Source organism: Sceloporus undulatus, chromosome 2 (assembly GCF_019175285.1).
Source record: "Sceloporus undulatus isolate JIND9_A2432 ecotype Alabama chromosome 2, SceUnd_v1.1, whole genome shotgun sequence".
NCBI lineage: Eukaryota > Metazoa > Chordata > Lepidosauria > Squamata > Phrynosomatidae > Sceloporus > Sceloporus undulatus.
The window spans coordinates 197,508,007-197,530,491 of record NC_056523.1 but is presented as its reverse complement, the minus strand read 5'-3'; the positions used below and the strand labels follow the sequence as shown (position 1 = coordinate 197,530,491).

The 22,485-nt window shown below is 41.1% G+C and overlaps 1 protein-coding gene across 5 annotated transcripts in view; it reads left to right on the top strand.

The window, feature by feature from the left end:
• The window catches only part of CNN1 (calponin 1), a 106,411-nt gene that overhangs the window by 10,321 nt on the left and 73,605 nt on the right, over positions 1-22,485 (top strand). For 3 of the 5 annotated variants that reach the window (XM_042448441.1, XM_042448440.1, XM_042448445.1), the window contains exons 2-5: positions 7,700-7,870; positions 8,154-8,243; positions 14,021-14,079; positions 19,258-19,352. In XM_042448441.1, the coding sequence (XP_042304375.1) occupies positions 7,716-7,870; positions 8,154-8,243; positions 14,021-14,079; positions 19,258-19,352 (399 nt within the window). In that variant the 5' untranslated portion in view covers positions 7,700-7,715. Of the gene's footprint in view, positions 1-6,600; positions 6,896-7,699; positions 7,871-8,153; positions 8,244-14,020; positions 14,080-19,257; positions 19,353-22,485 lie in introns of those variants that run through there. The other 2 variants (XM_042448442.1, XM_042448439.1) reach the window with 2 other exon arrangements.

Sequence of the window (22,485 nt, the reverse complement as noted above, 5' to 3'; positions counted from 1 at the left end):
TCACTTATTCCAGTATTTATAATGCCATCTCTCAAGCCTCAACAGGGCCCTCATGGACACATTTAAAACCATAAAATGCACACAAAACAATCTCATTACAATTGCTAAAAAATTAAAAACAGCAGTCTAAAAACGCTACAGCAGAGTATAGTAATTAGATGAAACAGATGAAACTGAAAGCAGAAACATTTTATAAGCATCAGCCATGTTGGCCAATAGAGCTGAAGTCCAAATTCCCTTAAACAGCATAGTTTGGGGACCACTGTTTTAACAGAACCTAGAAAGTTGGTGGATGTGCCTGCAGGACAAGGTAAGATATATATGCCTGCCTCCTCTTTGTTTTTTTTTTGGGTTGGTGTTGTGGGGCTAACAGTCTTTGGAAGGACCAATTTTCAAAGAATAAAATGGTACAGGTTGAAAGGGTTACACCACTTGCCCCTTATGATCACTGATCTAGATCAGCCCCACAACAGCTGCTTTTTGCAAAAGAAAAAAGTTGGGTAGTCCAATCATGGAACTGCACTGCTGCATCTGCTTTAGGTTGGAAACTGAGAAGGGTCTCTAGTCAAACACTGATGGAAGGAACAGCATTGCAGCCATCATGTGAGACAGGGTTTTGAGAATAATTTAGGTTAAGGAGAAAAAACAACTCCTATGGATCACTGGTGTTATCGTTATAGAATCCTAGACTCATAGAGTTAGAAGAGACCACAAGGGCTATCCAGTCTAATCCCCTGCCATGTAGGAACTCACAGTCAAAGCACTCCTGACAGATGGCCATCCAGCCTCTGTTTAAAGACCTCCAAAGAAGGAGACTCCACCACCTTCCAAGTGTGTGTGTTCCAATGTCAAACAGCTCTTACTGGCAGGACGTTCTTCCTAATGTTTAGGTGGAATCTGTTTTCAGGTAGCTTGAACCCATTGCTCCAAGTCCTATTCTCTGGAGTAGCAGAAAACAAGCTTGCTCCATCCTCAATATGACACCCCTAAAAATATTTAAACAGGGCTATCATATCACCTCTTAACCATCTCTTCTCCAATCTAAACATACCCAGCTCCCTAAGTCTCTCCCCATAAGGCATGGTTTCCAGGCGCTTCACCATTTTGGTCACCCTCCTCTGAACATGCAGCATATTCTCCTGCTGTTGCTCATTCTGCAGAACAGGCCAAAAGGAGAGCCCAGAGGATGGATGGAAATCGTTACTCCTTCTATTTAGTCCTGCTTGAAATACCCACAAATTATCCCACAAACCGACATTTTGAAAGTAATGGATGTACCGTATGTTACTCATTCTACTACTCCAAAACAAATTAGCAAAGTTGTCAGTCATTAAGTTCACTTGAAGAAGGAATGGCTTTATACCCTCAATATTGTGTTAAAGGTAACATCACTATTTGTATTGTGTTACTCCAAATTCTGCACATATTCATTTTAGAGGATGGAAGATTAAGGGGAAAGGATTAGGAAAAGGATTAGAAATATTTTAAAGGATTTCTTAAAGAAGAGAAAGAATGGCTTCTTCCTTCTTGTAAGCAGCAGTAATTTAATGCATAAGGGGGTCTATTTTGGTTCAAGATTAAGAAAAAACATAGGATAAACTTGTCATGAAACTCAAGACTGTGCAATGGAACATTGTAAAAAAGGATTGGAGAAATATGTGTCAGTTGCTCAGCCGCAGACCTAGTAGTGCTTTAACAGCACACGAAGTTTGACATTTTTAAAACGAAGCATTCGACATAGGCTTATGCGTATGTATTTAGAAGTACAGTTCCCCCTCCGTTTGTGCAGCCTTAGAATTCACACCCTCGCTTATGTGCGAGTGGCAAACAGAGGGGGAACATAATGGGGCACATGTCTGTAGTGTGTGCCCGTGTCATTGAAGCCTATGGGGCTTGAATATTGTTGGGAGGAGGGGTCCGCAAACACGGAGGGTTGACTGTAATTTCCATTTAATTCAGTACCTATGTACTCATAGGTAAAAATGCCTGGGATTGTGTCCTTAGTCCTTAGATGTTGTGACCAACAGCAGACCTTTCCAATTTCTGTCTCAACAGTGCTGAACAATGGTACTGTTCTGCTGTGATCCATTCTTAGTATTTTAATTCTGTTGTTTACAATCTCTTATGTGCCTCTTTTCCTTGCCTCTTCTATCCACTATCACATGAAAGGCAGAATTATACCTCTATCTTCTCTCCCAATATGCATGCAAAAAGACTTTCACCTTGCATGCAGAAAGGTTTGTGTCTTGTGCAACCATTATTTTTATAAGGCAAAAAGAGGTGTCATTTATCTGATTGTTGTTTTCTAAGGAAAAATAGTCAACTAATCCTGGTACATCTCCATAGATAAGTTCTTCAGAGTTCTCACTCTATTCTCATTATTTTCCTGTTCTTTAGCCTTTCTTTGCCTCATACTTTCATCATGTTTCTTCATCTCACTCCCCATTCACATCTTTCAAAATTTTGATTCACCTTCTATAGTTCTGCACCGTGCATTAATTCTCCACTTTTACATTCTCCAAAAATTACTAATTTTTTCATTCTTTTACATTTTTTTCAGAACCTAATCCCTCCCTTCTCTTCTATTTCTCTGTGTTGTTGTTATGTGCCTTCAAATAAACTCCAGCCTATGGTGATTGTATTACATGGTTTTCTTGGCAAAATTTGTTGAAAGAAGGTTTGCCATTGCCTTTCTCTGAGGCTGAGAAGGACAGGTTGCATACCTGTAACAGTATTTCTTCGAGTGATCATCTGCGAATACATACAAATGGGTTGTACTGCGCCTGCGCAGTGCTGCACACAAACTTCTGGAATCACTGGGCAAAGTTGTTGGCTCCTGACTCTTGTCCCTTGTTTCATTCTGCAGATCCTCAGTCTGACTTCACTCTCACTGCTCATTTCCTTTTTCCTGTTATCATGCAGCTAAAAAACAGTCTCACGAACTTACTGAACACTCACCAAAATAGGTTTGTTTTCTCTGCATTTTAACTAGTCTGTATCTTGCTGAACAATTCAAAGACACAGCCATGTTAGTCTGGAAAATCAGTCTGCAAAGGGATCTTGTAGCCCATTTGAGACTAAATAAAAGAAAAAAGTTGCATCTGAGAAAGTAGGCTCAAGTCTACAGAAGCTCATGCTACCACCTTCTATTTTTTAGTTAGTCTCAACAGTGCTGAACAGTGGTACTGTTCTGCTGTGATCCATTCTTAGTATTTTAATTCTGTTGCTTACAATCTCTTATGTGCCTCCCTTTCCTTGCCTCTTCTACCCAGTATCACATGAAAGACTCTGTCAGTTATGCTTCTACCTTCAACCTGGTTTCACTTGATCCAGACGTTCTACCTCACCCTGGCCCCTTTCGTCTTGTTAAAGAGATCTGTCTGCCCCGTTGGTATTTTATCACCTGTCCTGTTGCATTCTCTCCCAATGAGCTCATACCTTTTCTTCTCATTCTTAAAGAAACCCTCACTTGATCCATCTATCCCATCTAACCATTATTCCATTAGTCATCCTCCCCTTTGTCACTAAGGGCCAATTCTCAGTTCACATTTTTCAAAACTGCAGTATCTACGCCTGGGGATCCTCAGGTACACTGTCGCTTTTTGTCCTTGAATAACCCATGTTGTTGCTATGTGCTTCCAAGTTGTTTTTAAACTTATGGCCACCCTAAGGCGAATCTATCAAAGGGTTTTCTGGGCAAGTTTCCCCAGAGGGAGTTTGACATTGCCATCCTCTGAGACTGAGAGAGCATGACTTGCCCAAGGTCACCCAATAGGTTTTCATGGTCAGGTGGGTATTTGAACCCTGGTTTCTAGAGTCATAGTCAATGTTCAAACCACTTACTTAAATTCAAACTGTAGTGTGAGAGGCAGCTCTTCATTATGGAAATGCATACTCTTTGTTTTTGGTGTCTTTAGTTTATGTCCTTCAACTGTTTCCCTATAATCTAACCACCCCTTTCGTGAACATTCTTTGTCCTCTCCTGGGACAAAACAAAAACAAAACACACCATTGATTCTCTTGATACCAAGGTATATAGTGTCAGCTTGCTTGCTTGTTCACTTTCTTCCTTTCTTTCTATTAATCAGCATCTTTTTCAACAGTTCATTCCCTTTTATAAAATTTCAATTGGCTAGGGTTTTAGTCTGACACTTCTGTAGGGCACCATGTTGGGAAAAGCTGCCTTAAATGTTCTCTCTTTTTGTCTGTTCCTCATTGCCTTTCTGAGTAGTCTTATGAGTCTCTCTTTCAGCTTGCTTTTTCCTTTCCTTCTGTCTCTTTGGTGGTGTCCCTCAGGACACAAACCTTCAGCGTCTTCTTCTTCTTTTAAAAAACATTTTATTGTTACTAAAACACATTTAAACATATATAAACATCTTAACAAAACAATAACACATCCAATACATATAACTAAATATATCCTAAACAATAAAAACAAATTATTATTATTATTATTATTATTATTATGGTTTGTTTATAAAGCGCTGCTTCTTAAATCCATCTGACTTTGTAAAACACTTATTAGCTCTATATTCTTGGTTTCTGATCATCATATAATTTTCCTGCCTCTAACAGTACTACATCTATTGAGCTTAAATAGTATTTAATATTTTGTGTTTTAACCTTCCCATCGCCTCTTACTGAATTTTAGAATAGGAGCTCATTCTTTCTCAATAATGTTCATGTCCTTGTTATTCAATTTGTCAAGTTCACACATGTCTGCTAGACTTAGTAGCCATTCCTCTATTGTTGGTATGTCTTTAGATTTCTAATATTTTGCTAGTACGTAATATTCTTCCTCAAGTTACCATATATATATATAATTATCCTCCAATATTTTTTCCATCTTTAACCATCATCTTAGTTGTCACGCTAAGTAAATATATTTCAGGCAACATTTGAAAATTAATTTGTAAGATTCTACTTGTTTTATATGTATTATCCTCCAATATTTCTTAATTTTGGGATATTTCCACCATATGTGGATCCAAGAGCCTACAGTATGTATATTTTCCAGACATTTCCAGCACTTACTTTATTTTGTTTTCTAGATTTTAGAATTAGGGTTTTCTTTCTGACCATGACACAGTAGGAACAAAAACATCTGTCCCAGCCGAACATAGTGAAGGTGTACTGAACCCCAAGCTCGTGACCATCGCTCACACAGTACTCAACTATCAGTCCATCCCATCTCTTACAGCTTTTATCCAACTGTGAACACCAAGTGCCTTGTGTATATTTTCTGTGCTCAGTCTGGTGCTCATAGAGGTACCTTCTCCCATAAGAAGTTGGAAGGCTTTGCTGCTCCCCTCCTCTTTGGATTGTCCTGCATTCATGAAGGAAAGCTACTGAAGCTTATTCTTTTGGCACCATTACAATTCTTTCAGATAGCACACCAGACCTGATCCCTCCTAAGCTGCCACTCTTGTGCTACTTTTGCCTCTTACATTTTATAGTGTGCTTTTTATCCAGTGTTTGGCCTTGATACTTAAGATAAATCAGGTGCTTTGGCTGCCTGGCATGGACTCTGGAACGGGGCTGGGGACCTCAAATCACCCACAAGATTAGGCTGCAGGGGCTGTTGAGAGCCTCCTGAAATAACTGGGCAGAGTTACACTACTGAGGCTACTCTGTAGTTGAGCTCCATCTTGAATAATCAATAAGAAGAGTACTAAATGATCATTATTTTGCTGGGGCTTTCACCTTTGCCTGTCCCTTCTCTTTGAGGCCAAAACTGTATTTCTAAATGCTGATCTGCAGTTTTAAGTTCCTGTAATGCCAGAAATTTGGGGGATGAAGGAAAATTTCATTGGGAGACAAAACTTTATCTGTGAGGGCAATGTCCTCATTTTGCACCTTCCCAAAGCTACACCTCACCTGTACCCATAATTGCCTATTTTCACTAACATTAAGGGTGCCAGTGCCTGAAGCAGGAGAAAAACCTTCTTTCTCAGCTAGTGGATATGAAGAGATGAGCCAGATCTTGCTCATACCTCTGGGAATTTAATCATTGTGTGTGTGTTGTGTGCCTTTAAATCACTTCCAACTTCTGGTGATCCCGAGCTATCATGGGGTTTTCTTTGCAAGATTTGTTCAGAGGAGATTTGCCATTGCCAGCCTCTTTTTCATCTGCTTTCCTACTGAAGCAAATAGCACCCATTGGCATTCTGGGAGGTGGGTGAATTAAAATGAAAAGCTGGGATTTTTCTTTTTCATTTTTACGGTATTGCTCCTGGAAGGCTGAAAAAGTCAAAGGCATAGTTTCTAGTGGTTGCTACAGTCGTTGCCTCTTCTTTTCTTCCTGTGGGATTCTTCTGAACATAAGACATGCCATGTTATAGCATACAGATGGATTCATTTAGGGCAGTGGTCCCCAAACTGCACTCTTTAAAGGATTTTGGACTTCAGCTCCCAGAATCCCAGACTACTGGCCAAGATGGCTGAGGCTTCTGGGAGCTGAAGTCCAAAATCTCTTAAAGGGCATAGTTTGGGGACCACTGATTTAGGGCCAAAACACACTGCAGAAATAATCCAGTTCGAGACTTCTTTAACTGTTCTGGCTCAGTGCTTGGGAATTTGGGAACTGTAGTTTGTTGCAGCACCAGAGCTCTCTGACAGACGTGGCTAAATGACTCACAGAACTACAGTTCCCAGGATTTCCTATCATTGAACTATGGTAGCAAAAGTGATCTCACTGGATTATTTCTGCAGTATGTTTTGGCCCTTTGTCAAGCATTATTTTCAGAGTCTGGAAAAGATACTTGCTGGGCTACTCACCCCCAGAATTCCCCAGAAACCAGCAGAGGTATAGCCTCCCCACCCAACAAAAAGGTTTCTTCTAGGTTCTGCTCCTGTTTGCCACAGTGGCCAACCAAATGCCTACACAAGCCCACAGGTAAGGAACACCCATGTAAGAACTATGTCTGAACCCTGACTCTTAATTTAGATTTCATGGCCAACAGCCACAACAGCATCTCTTTCAGAGGAGGGGACTATGATGAAGTCGAAGATGGGCAAGCTGGTGCTCTCACCCTGACCACCAAGCTATAGGGAGCACCCAGCTGACTTGGTTACATAATTTTTTTTTAATGTAAAAGAAACAAAACCTGCAGAAAATACAATTAAATCCACATAAAAGATTGGAGACACATCTCAAGATGCTCAATGGTTGGGTAAAAACAGTAAAAAAATCAAATAACTTGACATATTTGGGCATATATACTTCTTCAGGAGCTATTTAGAATCAAAGTTCAGGAATTCTCAAACCATTTGCTAGGCAAGTGAATACCTTTCTGAACTTTGGTTCTAAATTGCCTTTGTTTCTGCTTAGACGAGAACTGGGAAAACTATTTGGACTAGAGTTCCCAGACACAGCCCCATCCCATTCCACATGGCCACCTGCCATGCAGGGTGGGAGATCTGAGGAATTCTGATGCTTTCATCCTTTGAGACTGATAGGTTGTGGTGCTTGGAATGTTGTCTTCCTGCCTTTATTACAACCCCCAGAAACCCCCAGCCAGCATGTTCAAGCAAACCTATATCATGGTCTCTGCAGTGCACTTGGACAAGCAACAGTTTAACCTGCTTCAATCCTCTTCTATGGCCTTGAGGGAGCAATTTGCTAAACCTGTTGTCCTTAGAGAATTTCAGCACAACAGCAGACCATTCCCTGTTCTCACATTCAATCATCTGTTCACAGGTGTTGCTGAAATTCAATGGAGGACTCCACCCGCGTGGGCTACTGCATTGTGGCCAGCAGCTTTGTAGCCTTCCAGTTCTCCTTTTCTGCTGTCAGCCCCCAGCTCTCCTTGTCGCTGAGCCCCAGCTACTCCACCCTTTCTTCAGTGAAGCAGAGTGAATGGAACTCCAGGTACAAGACTCTGGGGGTAGTGGAGGAGATGGGGTGGGAAAAGACATGTAGTTCCTTCTTGTGATCTTATCTGGCTCAAGTCTTAACAACATGTTAGAGGAGCAAAAATAGACATTGGTCCATGTTTGGGCAAGAAGAAAGAAAAGCCTTGAGGCCTTGTTGGTTTTACAAGAAATAATTGTGTATGTGTGTGTAAAGGCAAAGAGACTGCACCTCTGTGAACACAAATGGGTTAATCCTGGGTTAACCCTTAACTCATCTTCCTCCTGTTCCTCCTTCCTAGGTGTGTGTCCACTCTCCATGCCATAATAGTTGGTCTCTTCTGCCTCTACATCCTTTGGTATGACGACGCCATAAATGCCAATCCCATCTGGTAAGAAGGAATGGAGCACCAGGCTTGCACTCTCATTCTCCCCTCCCTCCCTCTCACACCCACACATAAACTCTGCCACCCTCTCATAACACACTTCACCACCCAGGCTGCAGGCTTTGTTTCCTTGGCTTGCTTCCCCTCAAGCGAGAGAGGGAGGAGGTGCCTGTGAGCTTGATTGGTCCCATTGTGTAGAGAAATCATGAAGGGATGTTTTATGCTGGGAAAGAATGGACTCTTGTTTCCCTTTGGGTTTAGGATTGAACCAGATGGGGTGGAGTTAGCTGCAGGCAGGAGCCTGTGATCCGGGGCTGGCACCGTGCCTTAAGAGGTGCTTATGCTGTCAATGCACCATGGCCATGCCTGCTGTCCTTTAGCCTCTCATTGCTCCCAGATGAGGCTGGCTGAGGTGGGCCCCTGAAGTTCTGTAGGCACTGAGCAATCCCTTTCACATCCCACCCTCTCGTCAATCTACATTACATCCTGCCATTTCTACTCTTTTCTCACCAGCATGTATTTGGTTCTATCCAGCCTCCTGGGCTGTCTCACAGTCCATCTCTGCTGCACTTGGCAATCAAGGAATTTTAATCTGTGATTTTAAATGGATCTCTTATCACATTTATTTCATGCAGTTTTGTTCCTTGGTCTTCTATGACACGTCTTTTGTACTTTGTCCTTCCAGAACTAGAGTTTGAGGTTATAATCATTTTCTTTTTATAAAGATAAACATGTCCATTTTCATCCAGAACTTGGAAAAGTTAATTTTTGGATTATGAATCCCACAATCCCCCAGCAAGCATGGCCTCTGACTGTGCTGAATGAAGGATTCTGGGTGTAACTTTTCAGAGCTCTAGGTGCATCTGTGTACATATTTCCCAAAACCCTCTGATTTGAGAAAAAGCAAGTGCAACTGATTATGACATTGCCACATTTAGTTTCCAGTAACACAAAGCTAGCAGACAGAACTAACAGGGTGCCATCAGGGATCTGCAGATGCTAGGTGCCCACTGTGGTACTCCAATTGGGGACAGTGGCAACTCCTTGAGCCTCCTGGTGCTCTTCCTCTTTGGTGGTGCTGTCTTACTTACTTTCCCTCTCAGAGCCAGCAACCAAGTGATGAGAGGTCAGGTGGTACAAATTGGCTCAGAAGCTTGAGTGATGAAAATGGGCAGTGACAACATTAGCAAGGACAGGTTCATGGGCCTACTCATGAAGGTGGACTTCTGACAAATAATAACATTGGAACTTAGAAGAAAAGGGGATTGCTGTGATGGCAGTCTCAAGAGAGCATGTCTACATTAGTTTTAAATGGTAAATTAGTTACCCATAGTTGATTGATCAGTGGACAGGGAAGATGAAGATCAATTACTTTTTTAAAAATAAAAATGGATTTAAAAACAAGTATTGGATCTATTTGTTTACTTATTCTTAAATTCAGTTATCAAATGTTCTAGAAACCTGCAAGTTTTATCCTGCAAGTGATTAGTTGGCATCAGAGAAGCAAATACACAGTTCAAAGTCAAGTAGAAGTCCAGGTCGAGAGGACTGAACAGAGACCAGGCCAAGGGTGCAAGTTAGAAGAAGCAAGTGTGTAGTCAAGATCAGGAGAGGGGTGAAGAGGGCAGGGCACCATCTTCTTCTTTGACAAGTTTCTTAGACTGAGAAACCAAGCATGAGGCTAAAGCTGTATTAGACCACCAAATACCCTATAGACTTTCCAGATCATATGGTCCTCTTGGGATGATCTGTGGAACATTCCTATGGCTTTTTATCTAAGTGACGTGGTTGTTGTTGTTGTTGTTGTTGTTGTTGTTGTTGTTCTTAACTGCCCTTGAGTCGATCTCAACTCATGGTGACCCAATGGATGAGACATCTCCAAGACCCTCTGCCCTCCACTGCTCTACTTAATTCCTGTAACCCCATAAAACCCGTGACCTCCTTAATAGAGTCCATCCATCTGGCATGTGGCCTTCCTCTCTTCCTACTTCCCTCCACCTTTCCCAGCATTATTGTCATTTACAATGAGTCCTTCCTTCTCATGATGTGTCTGAAGTACGACAGCCTCAGTTTGGTCATCTTGGCTTCCAGGAAGGTTTCTGGCTTAATCTGCTCAAGGACACATTTGTTTGTCCTTTTGGCTATCCATGGGATCCTCAGCACTCTTTTTCAGCACCACATCTCAAATGAATGGATTTTCTTCCAATCATCTTTCCTAACTGTCCAGCTCTCACATGCATACATGGTAATAGGAAATACAATTGTTTGTATGATTCTTACTTTTGTGCTCAGTTGTGTAGCTTTGCATTTTGGAATCTTTTCTAGTTCTTCTATAGCCACTCTCCCCATTCTTAATCTTCTTCTGATTTCTTGACTGCAGTCCCCATTTCTATCAGTGTTTGATCCCAGGCATAGGAATTCTTTTACTATTTCTATTTCTTCATTGTCTAGGTTGAACTTGTGAAGGTCCTCAGTGGTCATTATTGTTGTTTTCTTTATATTCAACATTAAGCCTGCCTTTGCACTTTCTTCTTTGATCTTCCTTAGTAGGTGTTCCAGGTCTGGGACTGTACAGATGACTTGTAGAGAAAAAAATAGTTCAGTAGGTCTTTTGGCTCAAAAGTACTATCATGGTAACGCAAAGATTCTTGGGTCCCACTGCCCAATTTCCTACCTAGTTCTTACCATTTGATCCTACAGTTGGACACAACTTGACAACCTTGTCAAAGTGGAATCCTTTATCTTTACCTTTACCATCTGGGCTCATTTCATACTACACAATTACAGTGCTACAATTCCAATTTAACTGCCATTGGTCTGCATCCTGTGGAATACTGGGATTTGTAGTTTTGAGAGGTGCTAGAAGAGCCCTCTGGCTGAGAATTCTAAATGCCCCTTCCTAAACTGCAGACACAGGATTCCATAGGATGTTACCATGGCAGTTAAAGTGGAATAATGGCACTATAATTGTTTAGTGTGAAAGGGCTTCTGGTATCTTCTGCAACCCTAAAAATAATAAAAAGCTGGTTTAAATTCTGAATTTAAAATATATAAGTACTTACATTTAGCATGTCTTAAAACTAAATTATGAAAGCTTATCAGTTACACAGAGTTAAAAGCTGATTTTCTATGTAAATGAAAGAAAATACCTGACTTGTCAAGATACTGTAAATAGCATAGCTATTCATAGAATCACAGAGCTGATGTTTATAATACTGTGGGTTTCCTACTGGGCTGAAAAAGTAGGAACTTTTCACTTGTACATTACACTACGACAGCTATAATAATTAACACTTACACTCCTTTCTTAGCTTAGAGTGCCTCATAGGCTATATCTGCACTACAGAAATAGTCCAGTTTGACACCACTTTAACTGCCATGGCTCAGTGCTATGGAATTTTGGAACTGTAGTTTGTTGTGGCACCAGAGCTCTCTGACAGAGAAGGCTAAATGTCTCACAAAACTACAGTTCCCAGAGTTCCATAGCACTGAGCCAGGGTAGTTAAAATGGTGTCACCCCGGATTATTTCTGCAGTGCAGATGCAGCCCTATACATTCTATGATTACAATCCTTCTGCTTATGTTACTTACAGTAATCTGTGAGGCAGAATGCTATCTATAAGTCACCATCCTGTGGATGACCTTTTCAGGGTCTACGTTTAACAGTCATCTGCAAGTCAAGAAATTTGAAATGTTACTTTTTTGAATTAGTTCTTTAAGTTTCCCTGAGCCAGCATGGACACTGGTCATTTGTTGTTGTTGTTGTTGTTGTTGTTGTTATGTCCTCAAATCATTTCTGTTTTATGGTGACCCTAAGGCAACCCTATCATGGGTTTTTCTTAGCCAGATTTGTTCAGAGAAGGTTTCCCATTTTCTTCTCCTGAGGCTGAGAACATGTGACTTGCCCAAGGTCACCCAGTGGATTTCATGGCTGCACTGGAAACTGAATCCTGGTCTCCAGAGTTGTAGTCCACCACTCAAACCACTACACCATGTTGTCTGGGAAATTCTTGGAAACATAGCCCAAGGCAGTTGAGGAGAATTGTGAACCTTCAAGATGGCTCTCGGGAAAGGTTTTATAAAGCCTGAACGCACCATGAGGTTTGGGGTCTGTCTTTGTTCTTGGCTGTCACTAAGCAGACCATGAGGGGCTTCTAACCAGGAACTCTGGAACTGAAGCTGGTGGAGCTGGACAATGGAGTCCAGACTCCTAGCTATCCAGAAACATCAAGGACTACCAGTCCCATCTGATCTGTGAATAAGATTAGGAGAATGTACCAGTCAGTGGCATTAGGATTACTTTTCCTGGTTTGGCTGAATTGATTTGGCTGTGCAACCTATATCTTCCACCTGTGCCTGAAGAACAAGAAGATTCTTTATGAAAAGAAATATCCTTTTACTATAGAATTTCCTTATTTAGAATAAAGCCTTTTTCTTTCTTTCTTTTTTTAAAAAGTACTCTGCCTCTCTTGCACTCCTTTTTACATATCTCAGTTTGGCTCTGTTCTGCCCTACTGTTGGCAAGGGATTTACTAGTGGAATTCCCCAGCAATGTCCCATTGCATTGCTAAAGTGGAAAGAGTTAAGCATCAAGTGGTGGCAGTAAGTTCTTTAGATAAAAGGTGCTCTCAAGGGGTCCCATCAAGCTCAGACAAGAGAGGGAGGGAGACCCAGAGAACCCTCACACTAGACTTCAAATGGTTTTGTCTCTTTAGTAATTACGATACACCTCTGAAACAGACTTCCATCAAAAGTTTGCCAGGTGCTTTCTTTTCAGATCTTCTGAATTCTGGAAATATCTGTTAACCTGTTGTTTTTATAATTTTTAGACTGCTGCCTTTATTTTTCATTACTGTTTTTATTATTTCATAATGTTTCATTTGCCCTGGTATGTCCCCTGGGGGTGGTTCCACCCTTAGAGGGAGTCTAAAAATATTTTTAAATAGATAGGTAGTAGTCTTATATAGCTACAAAGATACATGCAAAAAAGAAACCTGCACCCATGCTATGCCTATGGCTCTACATATGTTGTTGAGGCACAACTGCCAGCATACTTAAAATGGCTAGTCTGCAGAAATAAAGCAATTTGATATCACTTTAACTGTCATGATTCCATCCTGTGGAATCCTGGAATTTGTAGTTGGGTTAGATATTCAGCCTAGTCTGTCAGAGAGCTGTGGTGCCTCACCAAACTACAAATCCCAAGATTCTGTAGGATAAAGTCTTGGCAGTTAAAGTAGTGTCAAACTGGTTTATTTCTGCAGTGCAGATTCACCTAGGGAACTGATGGGAGTTGAAATCCAGCAACATTAGAAGGCTCAAAGATTCCACAGTCCTGCTGTAGGCAGAGGCAATTCTGCAGTTTGTGGAAGCGGTTGTGACAAACAGCTTTGGGTTGTGCTCTAAGCTTTTTATTCAGGACCCTCTTATTTCCAAACCAAGCAATGAATATATGAACTTTATATAATGAAATACAGTATATGAAATATATCATATATGAATTTCCAAGTAAGAAATTTAGATATAAATCAGTTATTTAAATTGCCTTGACTGTATCAGTTGCAATCACTAAGAACAAAATTTTAATCAGTGAGGCTTCCAATAAAAGACCCCTGTATCCTTGCTGGCTGGTGATTCTGAAAATTGTAATCCCTAAAATCGAATTCTATATTATAACACTCTGTGATAGCAGAATCATGAGGAAAAGAAATAGGACGTAATGAGTTGGAGGAGAAGGCAGACCCCCACTGTTTTACCATCCCACTACTGTTTCATCTTTGCAGGGGAGACCCTTGGCTGGTCAAGCTGAACGTAGCTATCACCTGTGGCTATCTACTCTATGGTAAGTAGCAAGCTTCTCTGTTTCACTGGGCAGGCAGGAGTCAAGGCAGCTTCTTAGACTAATGCAAGGCCAGCAGTTAGCTAGAGAAAACTCGTTACCACTGCCATGGGGGTTCAGTGAAAAATCTGGTCTCTCTGAGACATTTTGATCTCTTTTGTGATTTGACTGTCTCTTCCTTTCCACATCAGCGCCAGATATCACTGGGAACATCTGGTTCATGGCACACATTAAAGTGTACAGCACTGTTGTGCTGAGACATTCCCAAGTGTTTCGCACTCAGAAAAAACAACACAAAGTAAAACTCAGCAGCTGCTCAGGACTTCTAGCTCTCTACTGTTCCCCTGTCATATCTTGGGTCAGCTTGACTGAGGCCTTCTTACTATTTAGAGTAATCATGTAGAAAAATACATGGTTTTAGCTGGAAAAGTGGGATTAAAAAGGACTATATGGGGGCAGGGGAGTGGACCCCCAGATTAGATTGTAAGCCTGAGGGCAGGGAACCGTCTAACTAAAAAGATTGCATGTACAGCGCTGTGTAAATTTACAGCGCTTCATAAATAAAGGTTAATAATAATAATAATAATATTGTTTGACTGCAACACCTAGCATTCTTCACTGGCTGTGCTGGCTAGGGCTTACTGTATATGTATAAATCTAGACATTTTAGTCAAAAAATTGACCCAAACAACCTGAGTCGACTTATCTACAGGTCAGTGTAAGTACTGTACTTTAACTCTTATTAAAAAAGGAACCTTCCCCTGGTGAAAGGCAAGAGTATAATCTGTCCTGGAAGCACTGATCCACCTCTACTCATCCATCCATCCAGCTTTTAAGATTAGCACAAACAGTTATGCCTGCTGGAATTTTGTAAGTTTTTTGGACATTGTTTTGATTTGCTTCATCCTTTACATCTTTTGTTACATGCCCCTAGGTTTTACCCATGACTTATCCATGGGTCCTATCAAAATGCATAATTTTGGCCCCAAAACCTGCCCTCATCTTATATATGAGGTCAATTTATAGTTGAGTATGTACAGTATTTATTTATTTAAGTTATATCCCATCCTTCTTCCAGCACTGGATTTAAGGTGATGCACAACCTGTTGAAAACACAATACAGGATGCCACATCAATTAGCTTTTATAAATAATAAATTCCAGTCATAATGTTGGGATGGATGTGGAGCTAATGGAATTTATATACATATATAGTGGGAATGCCCGTTTGTTCAAGATTTTTGGACAGATGTTAAGGAACAGATAAATATAATAGGGATAGAGATACAATTAAGCAAAAAAAAAAATAGTTTAACTCTTAATTTTGGGGAATTAGGATTGGATAGCAATCAAGGATATGTAACAAAACAAATTTTAAAAAGTTGCCCATGCAGTGATTGCTTTTGGATGGAAAAAGAAATCTAGTTGGAATAAGTATTACTTATATAAAAGAATGTATATTATTTGATTTCCATAGGGAAAGAAGACTTAAATATATTGGGGAAAGCAATAAAGAATCATAGAAAGATAAATGGGAAATTGTGATTAAGAAAGTGGAAGGTAAAATGGGGTATGAAGAAGTAAAAAATATATAATTAATTATATTTTCCATAGCTCCGAAAAGGATTGTTAATTTAAATGAAATATATTTGCTTTGAGTGTCTGTAGGAGTGGGCGAAGGGGAAAAAGCATATTATGAATTATGGATCATATAGTTTTCTATGTACTGTGTAAATAATAATAAAAAATTTAAAAATGAAAAGAAAAAAGAAAACAATACAGCTTAAAAAACCTCTTAATAGTAAAGTTAAAACACAATCAAGCCAAGTTCTATTTTCAAAACGCAAGTTAAAAACACAAGTTAAAAGCCCTTTTAAAAGCACTTATAAAACATGCTAAAATTGAAACACAACACTTCTCATTAAAAACTACCTGACACGACATATTAAAAAACAAACACCAAATGCTTCCTTAAATTAAAAGATCTTTACCTGCCAGAGGAAAGGCAGCAGGGAATGGATCAGTCTGACTTCCCAAGTTGCACCACTTGGAAGAAGCCACAAAGAAACTTCTCTCCTGTGTGCTCACCAACCATGCCAGTGATGGTGATGGGACCGAGAGAAAGCCCTCCCTGCAGATATTAAAGCTTGGGCTTTAAACAGAGAGATACAGTCTTACAGTCCAACAACATCTGAAAGGCCACCTGATTCCCACCACCTGGACTGAAGAAATACGTTAAAATATAAATCATCATTTTGCTGCCAAAGGACTATGTTTTTCCACATTTACTAAAAACCTCTATTTAATTTACCTATTACTTATTTTAAATATTTTCTCCATAATTTTCATTTAAGAACAATACAATTTTTAAAAATACAAATACAACTTTCAGAGGACTGGGAAAGGAATAAATGTTCAAGAACTGGTGATACAGAACACCTGCCAAAATAAATCACTTTTTACTTGACATTTGAATATCCTCAGGGAGAGGATTGAGTATTTGATTTTCTGAAGCATTTGGCGGGTCCAGGTGGATACGTGTGAGCATCCTTTGAAGAAAGCACCAAATAAGCTGTTGCTTCTTCTGCCAGGGAGCTTCTTGCTACCATCAATATATCACTTTCATTCATCTCAGTTACTCAACTGTGAGATAGAAGTCAGTGATCTAAGCATCAGGGTTGTTGCTCAGTTACCCATAGCACAAAACCAATCATATAGCACAGGGTGGGGAAAATGTTGCTCCAAAGAACTCCCAATGCTTTTGAGAAGATGTGGGGGGACTTTGCACCATGTTTTTGATACCTGAGACCAATTTAGGTCCAGAAGAGGCCTTTTAAAATCAGGAAGTGAATGCAGCTAACTTCCTGTAGTTTGGAAAGGTGTCTCCTGACCTCTCAATGCATGCCTGTCAGACCAGCTGGTCCTGCCAGGGCATCATTTCTTTGCTTTTCAGGATCTGAAGGTGGGATGTGGTATGAATGTTGTGGATATATATGAGATGCTTTTATGGTATGGTGTTCATAGAGAGAGTGTGGGGGGGGGGGGAGAGATCCAAATTGTGACCCAAAGTTGTCTGTCAAGTAGGGCTTTCCTCAAAATCCTCTGGGAGACTTACAAGTACTTTACAAGGGCATAATTCCCACTTAACTCTTGATTCGATTCCTGAACCGGGTTCAACAAACAGAGTGGTTCCCACTATGTTTGCGCCGGTTTCAAGAATCAGTGCAGGAAGCGACAGCTGCAGCTTTCCCACCATGCCTCCCTCTGTCCTCCTGGCCATACCGGTAGGCCGGGGGCGGAGGAGTGGTCGGGGCGGAAGGAGAGAACCAGGATGGAGGACTGAGGACGGAGCAGGCATAGATGTATGGCTGGCAGGCTGGGGAAGCCGCTGCCAGTGGGAACCAGGGCAGATTCGAATCTAATTTGAATCCATCTGATTCCCACTTGCGCTGAATCACTTTATTTCCAAATAAATTGATTCAGCCCAAAAAACACCCCATTTTACCAGCATCTTTTTGATGCAGGTTAGATGGGTAAAAACCATGGCCCCCCTTTCCAAATCACTTCAGCGATACAAATTAAGTGGGAACCATGGTGGTTTAAACCAAATCATTTGGAATCACTATCCAGTTTAAACCATAGTGGGAAGAAGGCCAGGACCTGGTTCAAATGCATAGGAGCCACCATCCTTTTTTAATATCTTGGGAAGCTCTTTGAGAGGTCTATATTTCTAATGCTTTGAATCCTGCTTCTAACAGCTTCTGTCACAAGCTGTGAATTTGTTAGCTATCTGTCTAGAGTGATTCTTCCTAGGCATTTACAGTAAAGAATTCTTGCTTTCCTTGGCTTTTCTTTTCATTCAATCTCTGCTGGGGTGGGGGCAATTGTCATCCAGCTGTCATTCCCAGTAACCATTTATAATAGCTACTTCTCCCTCATCATGCAGCTTGCTTCAGCTGAGTAAGCTAAAATTTGTTTCACAAAGCTGATGACCATGGTTTGCCACCAAAGGGGGAACTGGCCTTTTTTGGTTGCTTGTTTTTCCTTAGTGCTTCCTCTTCCTTTTCTTTTTTCTTTGTCTGCTTGTAATCTCCTGTTCTATTTACTCCATGAACTAATTTAGTAATTTGGTATCTGCTGAGGTTTGGTTCCAGGATCCCCTGGGGATACCAAAATTCATGGATGTTCAAGTCCCATTAAATACAGTGAATAGTAAAATGGTGATCATTATATAAGATGGCAAAATCAAGGTTTGCTTTTTGGAATTTATATATTCTTTGAATATTTTCAAGCAGTGGATGCTTGAATCCATGGATTAAAAAAAATGTGGATATGGAGGGCTGACAGTATCTGCAGTCCCAGTGGCAAAGTTTCTTCTCTCTATCTTCCCTTATACTGTATTATCTTGTCTATCTTTCATTATAAGAGCCACTCAAAGCATTTCACTTCTTTTTGTCTACTAAACCAAGGGCAAAGCTTCTGGCAAAGTGTAGGCCACAGTGAAACAGGAAAGAAATGTTGAAGGAATTGCTCATGGAAGGGTTGGGAGCTCCAAGAATCCCATAACTCTCATGGCCACTGATGATGTAGCCTTGGCTTTATCTTTATGCTAGGAAAAGCTTCACATGCTAACTGTCTATAGTTAAGGGCAGTGGCATCAATAGCAGAGTGCAGAGGATACGGCCAACACCAGGTGAGACTCCAGAAGAGGGGTGACACCCTGTTAGGCCCTCCTCCCACTCTGTCTCTCCCAGTTTTGCTGTGAAACCGGATGCCTCCTCACGAGGAGACCTCTGCCAAGTGCCCATCTTTCAGCTTCATGAAGAGACCTCTGCCAAGTGCAACAAAGGAGAGGGCCAAGCACTTGTCTCCCAGCTTTGCCGCAGTGGCTGAGGCCTCTTCATGAGGAGATCTCCTCCATTGCAATGAAGGAGAGAGCCGAGTGTGTCCTTTTGCCTGCCAGAGCCCATCAGCAGCCTCCATACACACACACTGGGTGACACCAGGGGTGGGATGCCACTGAGGAATGTAGGGCTGGGAAAAGAAGGAGGACAGGTCCATGGTAAAAAGGTGTCAACCCTGGTTTGTGTTTCTGCTACCTTCTGCTTGAGCCCTGTTTCCTTCCAATGTATATCTCAGTAAACCTTCCTTGTGTGTGTATGTGTTGTGTTCTGACTTCTAGATCTGTTGCTGCTAGTGCGCTACTGGAGAACATTGGGAGATTCCCTTTTCGTTTGCCACCACTTGGCGGCGCTATACGCTTATGGATATGTGTTGGTTAGTTCCAGAGACCTGGGGTGGGATGAGCTTTCTTTTATTCTCCATTCTCTGTGTTTGTTTGTTGTTGTTGTTTTAAAATATTGCTACGCTTCAACAAACTCTGCTTCCCTCTGCTCTTCTTCTGCAATGGTCAATATGACATCAGTTCCCGCACACACACCCATCCACAAACACTGGGTCACAGAAAAGCAAAACGAACAAGGACTGCAATATCTACTAGGGAAACAACGAGAAAAAAAGCACAGCCACTGGGATTGAAAACTTTTCCAACTCTTCCATTCCCTTTGCCTAATAATCTGGAGAGTAAGAAATGTAATTTCCATATACATGAGAATTCTTGATTCACTTCCCATTTCCACAGTTGAGGAGTTTTTGAAGGGCTGAAGGACAGAGGGAGAGAGCAAGCGGAAGAACCCTAAGTATATTTACTCACAAGTCAGTCTCAGTGAGTACCGTATATACTCGATTATAAGTCGACCTCATGTATAAATTGAGGTCAACTTTTGGGGGCAAAAGTATGGATTTTGGTATGCCCCGTGTATAAGTCGGGGGTCATAGTTCCCAAGGCAGCCAGGCTGCAGACAAGCTGCAGGGCAATCACTCACCCTGCCCAGCCTCTCTGCAGTGAGGCTGAGTGATCGTCCAGCCCAGCGTCTCCAAAGCCAGGCTCGTTGGGGGGAGAGAGAGGCTGGATTTGGAGAGGCTTCTGGGTGCGCTATTGCCCAGCAAAGCGTCTCCAAAGCCAGGCTCCTTCCCGGGGGAAAAAGGCTGGCTCCCGAGAGGTTTCTGGGTGCACGATCGCCCAGCAAAGAGTCTCCAAAGCCAGGCTCCTTCCCGGGGGAAAAAGCCTGGCTCCCAAGAGGCTTCTGGGCGTGTGATCGCCCAGCAAAGCCTCTCCAAAGCCAGGCTCCTTCCCGGGAGAAAAAGCCTGGCTCCCGAGAGGCTTCTGGGCACGCGATCGCCCAGCAAAGCCTCTCCAAAGCCAGGCTCCTTCCCGGGGGGAAAAGCCTGGCTCCCGAGAGGCTTCTGGGCATGCAGTCGCCCTTCATAGCCTCTCCCCAGCTGGGCTGGGGAGAAGGTCAAGTCATTTACCCATGGACCCATGGATAAGTCAATCCAAGTTTTTTGGGTCAATCTTTTGACCTAAATTTCTCGACTTATACACGAGTATATATGGTAAGTCTCAGTGAGCTCAGAGAGGGTTTTTTGGTCAGTAATTATATTTAAGAGTGCTGCATGACAGTAATTAGATACTGTAAAGAGATTATATTCTTTAAATGAGCCATTAATTGATATGCTGGTTCTGGGGAGTTGGCGAAGTTGATGGCATTGCCCCCAAATAAGAATTCTGCCCCCCATGAAATTCTCCTTCAGTCCCCATATTTCTGTCAGTAACTTTGAAATTTCAGTTGATGATTTCAATGTGCATTTTAGACATTGAAAGAAAAGGGACAGACAAACTGACCAAGGGAATGCAAACACAATAAATAGAAGAGTTTTGGGTACAGTATTTTCCTCTCCACTAAACGTTTGGGGACTGAAAATGAGGAGGCAGAATTCTTATTTGGGGAACCAATGTCCTCATTTTTGCCACAGCTACATCACTGGCTGGCTGTCTCCTACAACTGGCGCCCCAAGACAGATCGCAGCCTGATTGAAAAACAGATGCCACTAAAAACACAGTTTTTCCCTACAGATCCATAGTCTGTAGCAGGTTTGAGGAATTTCTGGCATCCAGTTGTTTTGAACTTCAGTTCCCAGAAGCCCAGCAAGCATAGCAATAGAGAAGGCACTATGGGAACTGTGGTCTAAAATGTGTGTTAATTAAAATGTTCTCTGCCCCTAGTCTAGAGAAGAACCAGACACACTAAGATTGATGAGGGAGAATCAGAAGCACAGTGTGAAATAGACAAGATGTCTCATGTTAAAGGATCAACTTCTCTAGGAAAAGTTGTAAAAATTCTTCTGGGTTTATTTCCTTGAAGCATAGTGGTTTGAGAGTTGGACTATGACTCTGGAGATCAGGATTTGATTCTCCACTTGGCCATGAAAGCCCACTGGTTGACCTTGGGTGAGTCACACATTCTCAGCCCAGAAAACCCATTATAGGTTCACTTGAGGGTCACCATAAGTCGGAAATGACTTGAAGGCATACAACAACTACAAACCAACAAACATTACACAATCTGTGAAATGGCAGAGATCTTTTGTTTTTCCTTCCAGAACTATGGAGTTAACAATCCTAGTTCTCTAATAGTAATAGCAAAAAATTGGAAAGAAAATAAAGCTCTAGAAATTGGTGAATGGTTAATTAAAACCCTGGAAGTTTTAGAAATGGACAACTTGACAAAATTGATGAGAGAGGAAGAAATAAAAAGATGATTTAGGATGGGAACCCTTTATTAAATATTGTAATAAAAGATGGAAAGAGGATAGTTAAATAGAGCTAGATATTATAGTTATTTAAAGATTAAGACTTTAAGGAAATAAGGACCTCTACCAGCTGTTAATGGATGGTTCTAACGCAAAGGGGGGGGGGGAGAAAGTAAAAAGATGATAGTGATATATACATCATTGGAATGTGGTTTAATAGAAGGAGAGATAGGTAGAGATAACACTAAAGATTATTACACAATCTTTGAAAGAATAAAGAAGTATAAAAGATAGTGACACAAGAGAAAGGGAAAAAGGGTAGAAAGAGAGGATGAAACAAGAAGAGCTGGTTTAATGTTTAGGTATCAGAAAATATGATAACGGAGAAGTGGAATAGAAAAGGGGGGTGGAGAAACACAGGCCAATTTTTGAATGTACATGTATTTTACAATCTATTGTACAATTTTAACTTTACAATATAAAAAAATAATAATAATTAAAAAAAATAAAAGTGGAATCTACTCATGATTTTAGGTTGTAAGTGGGCAGAGAATGTTGTCCCTGAAATGTTGACTTAAAAATCCTAGAGCAGATCTGTTGAATCCATTGGATTTCCCTACCTGTTGACTCAGCAGTTAATTCAGCAGGCAGACACTAGTTAACCAAGAAGATTCAGGTCTTTGTGTTCTGCTCAACAGTGGATTCATTTAGTGGCCCTGGGATAGTTGCACTCCTGAGACATGACCATCTAGCTTCT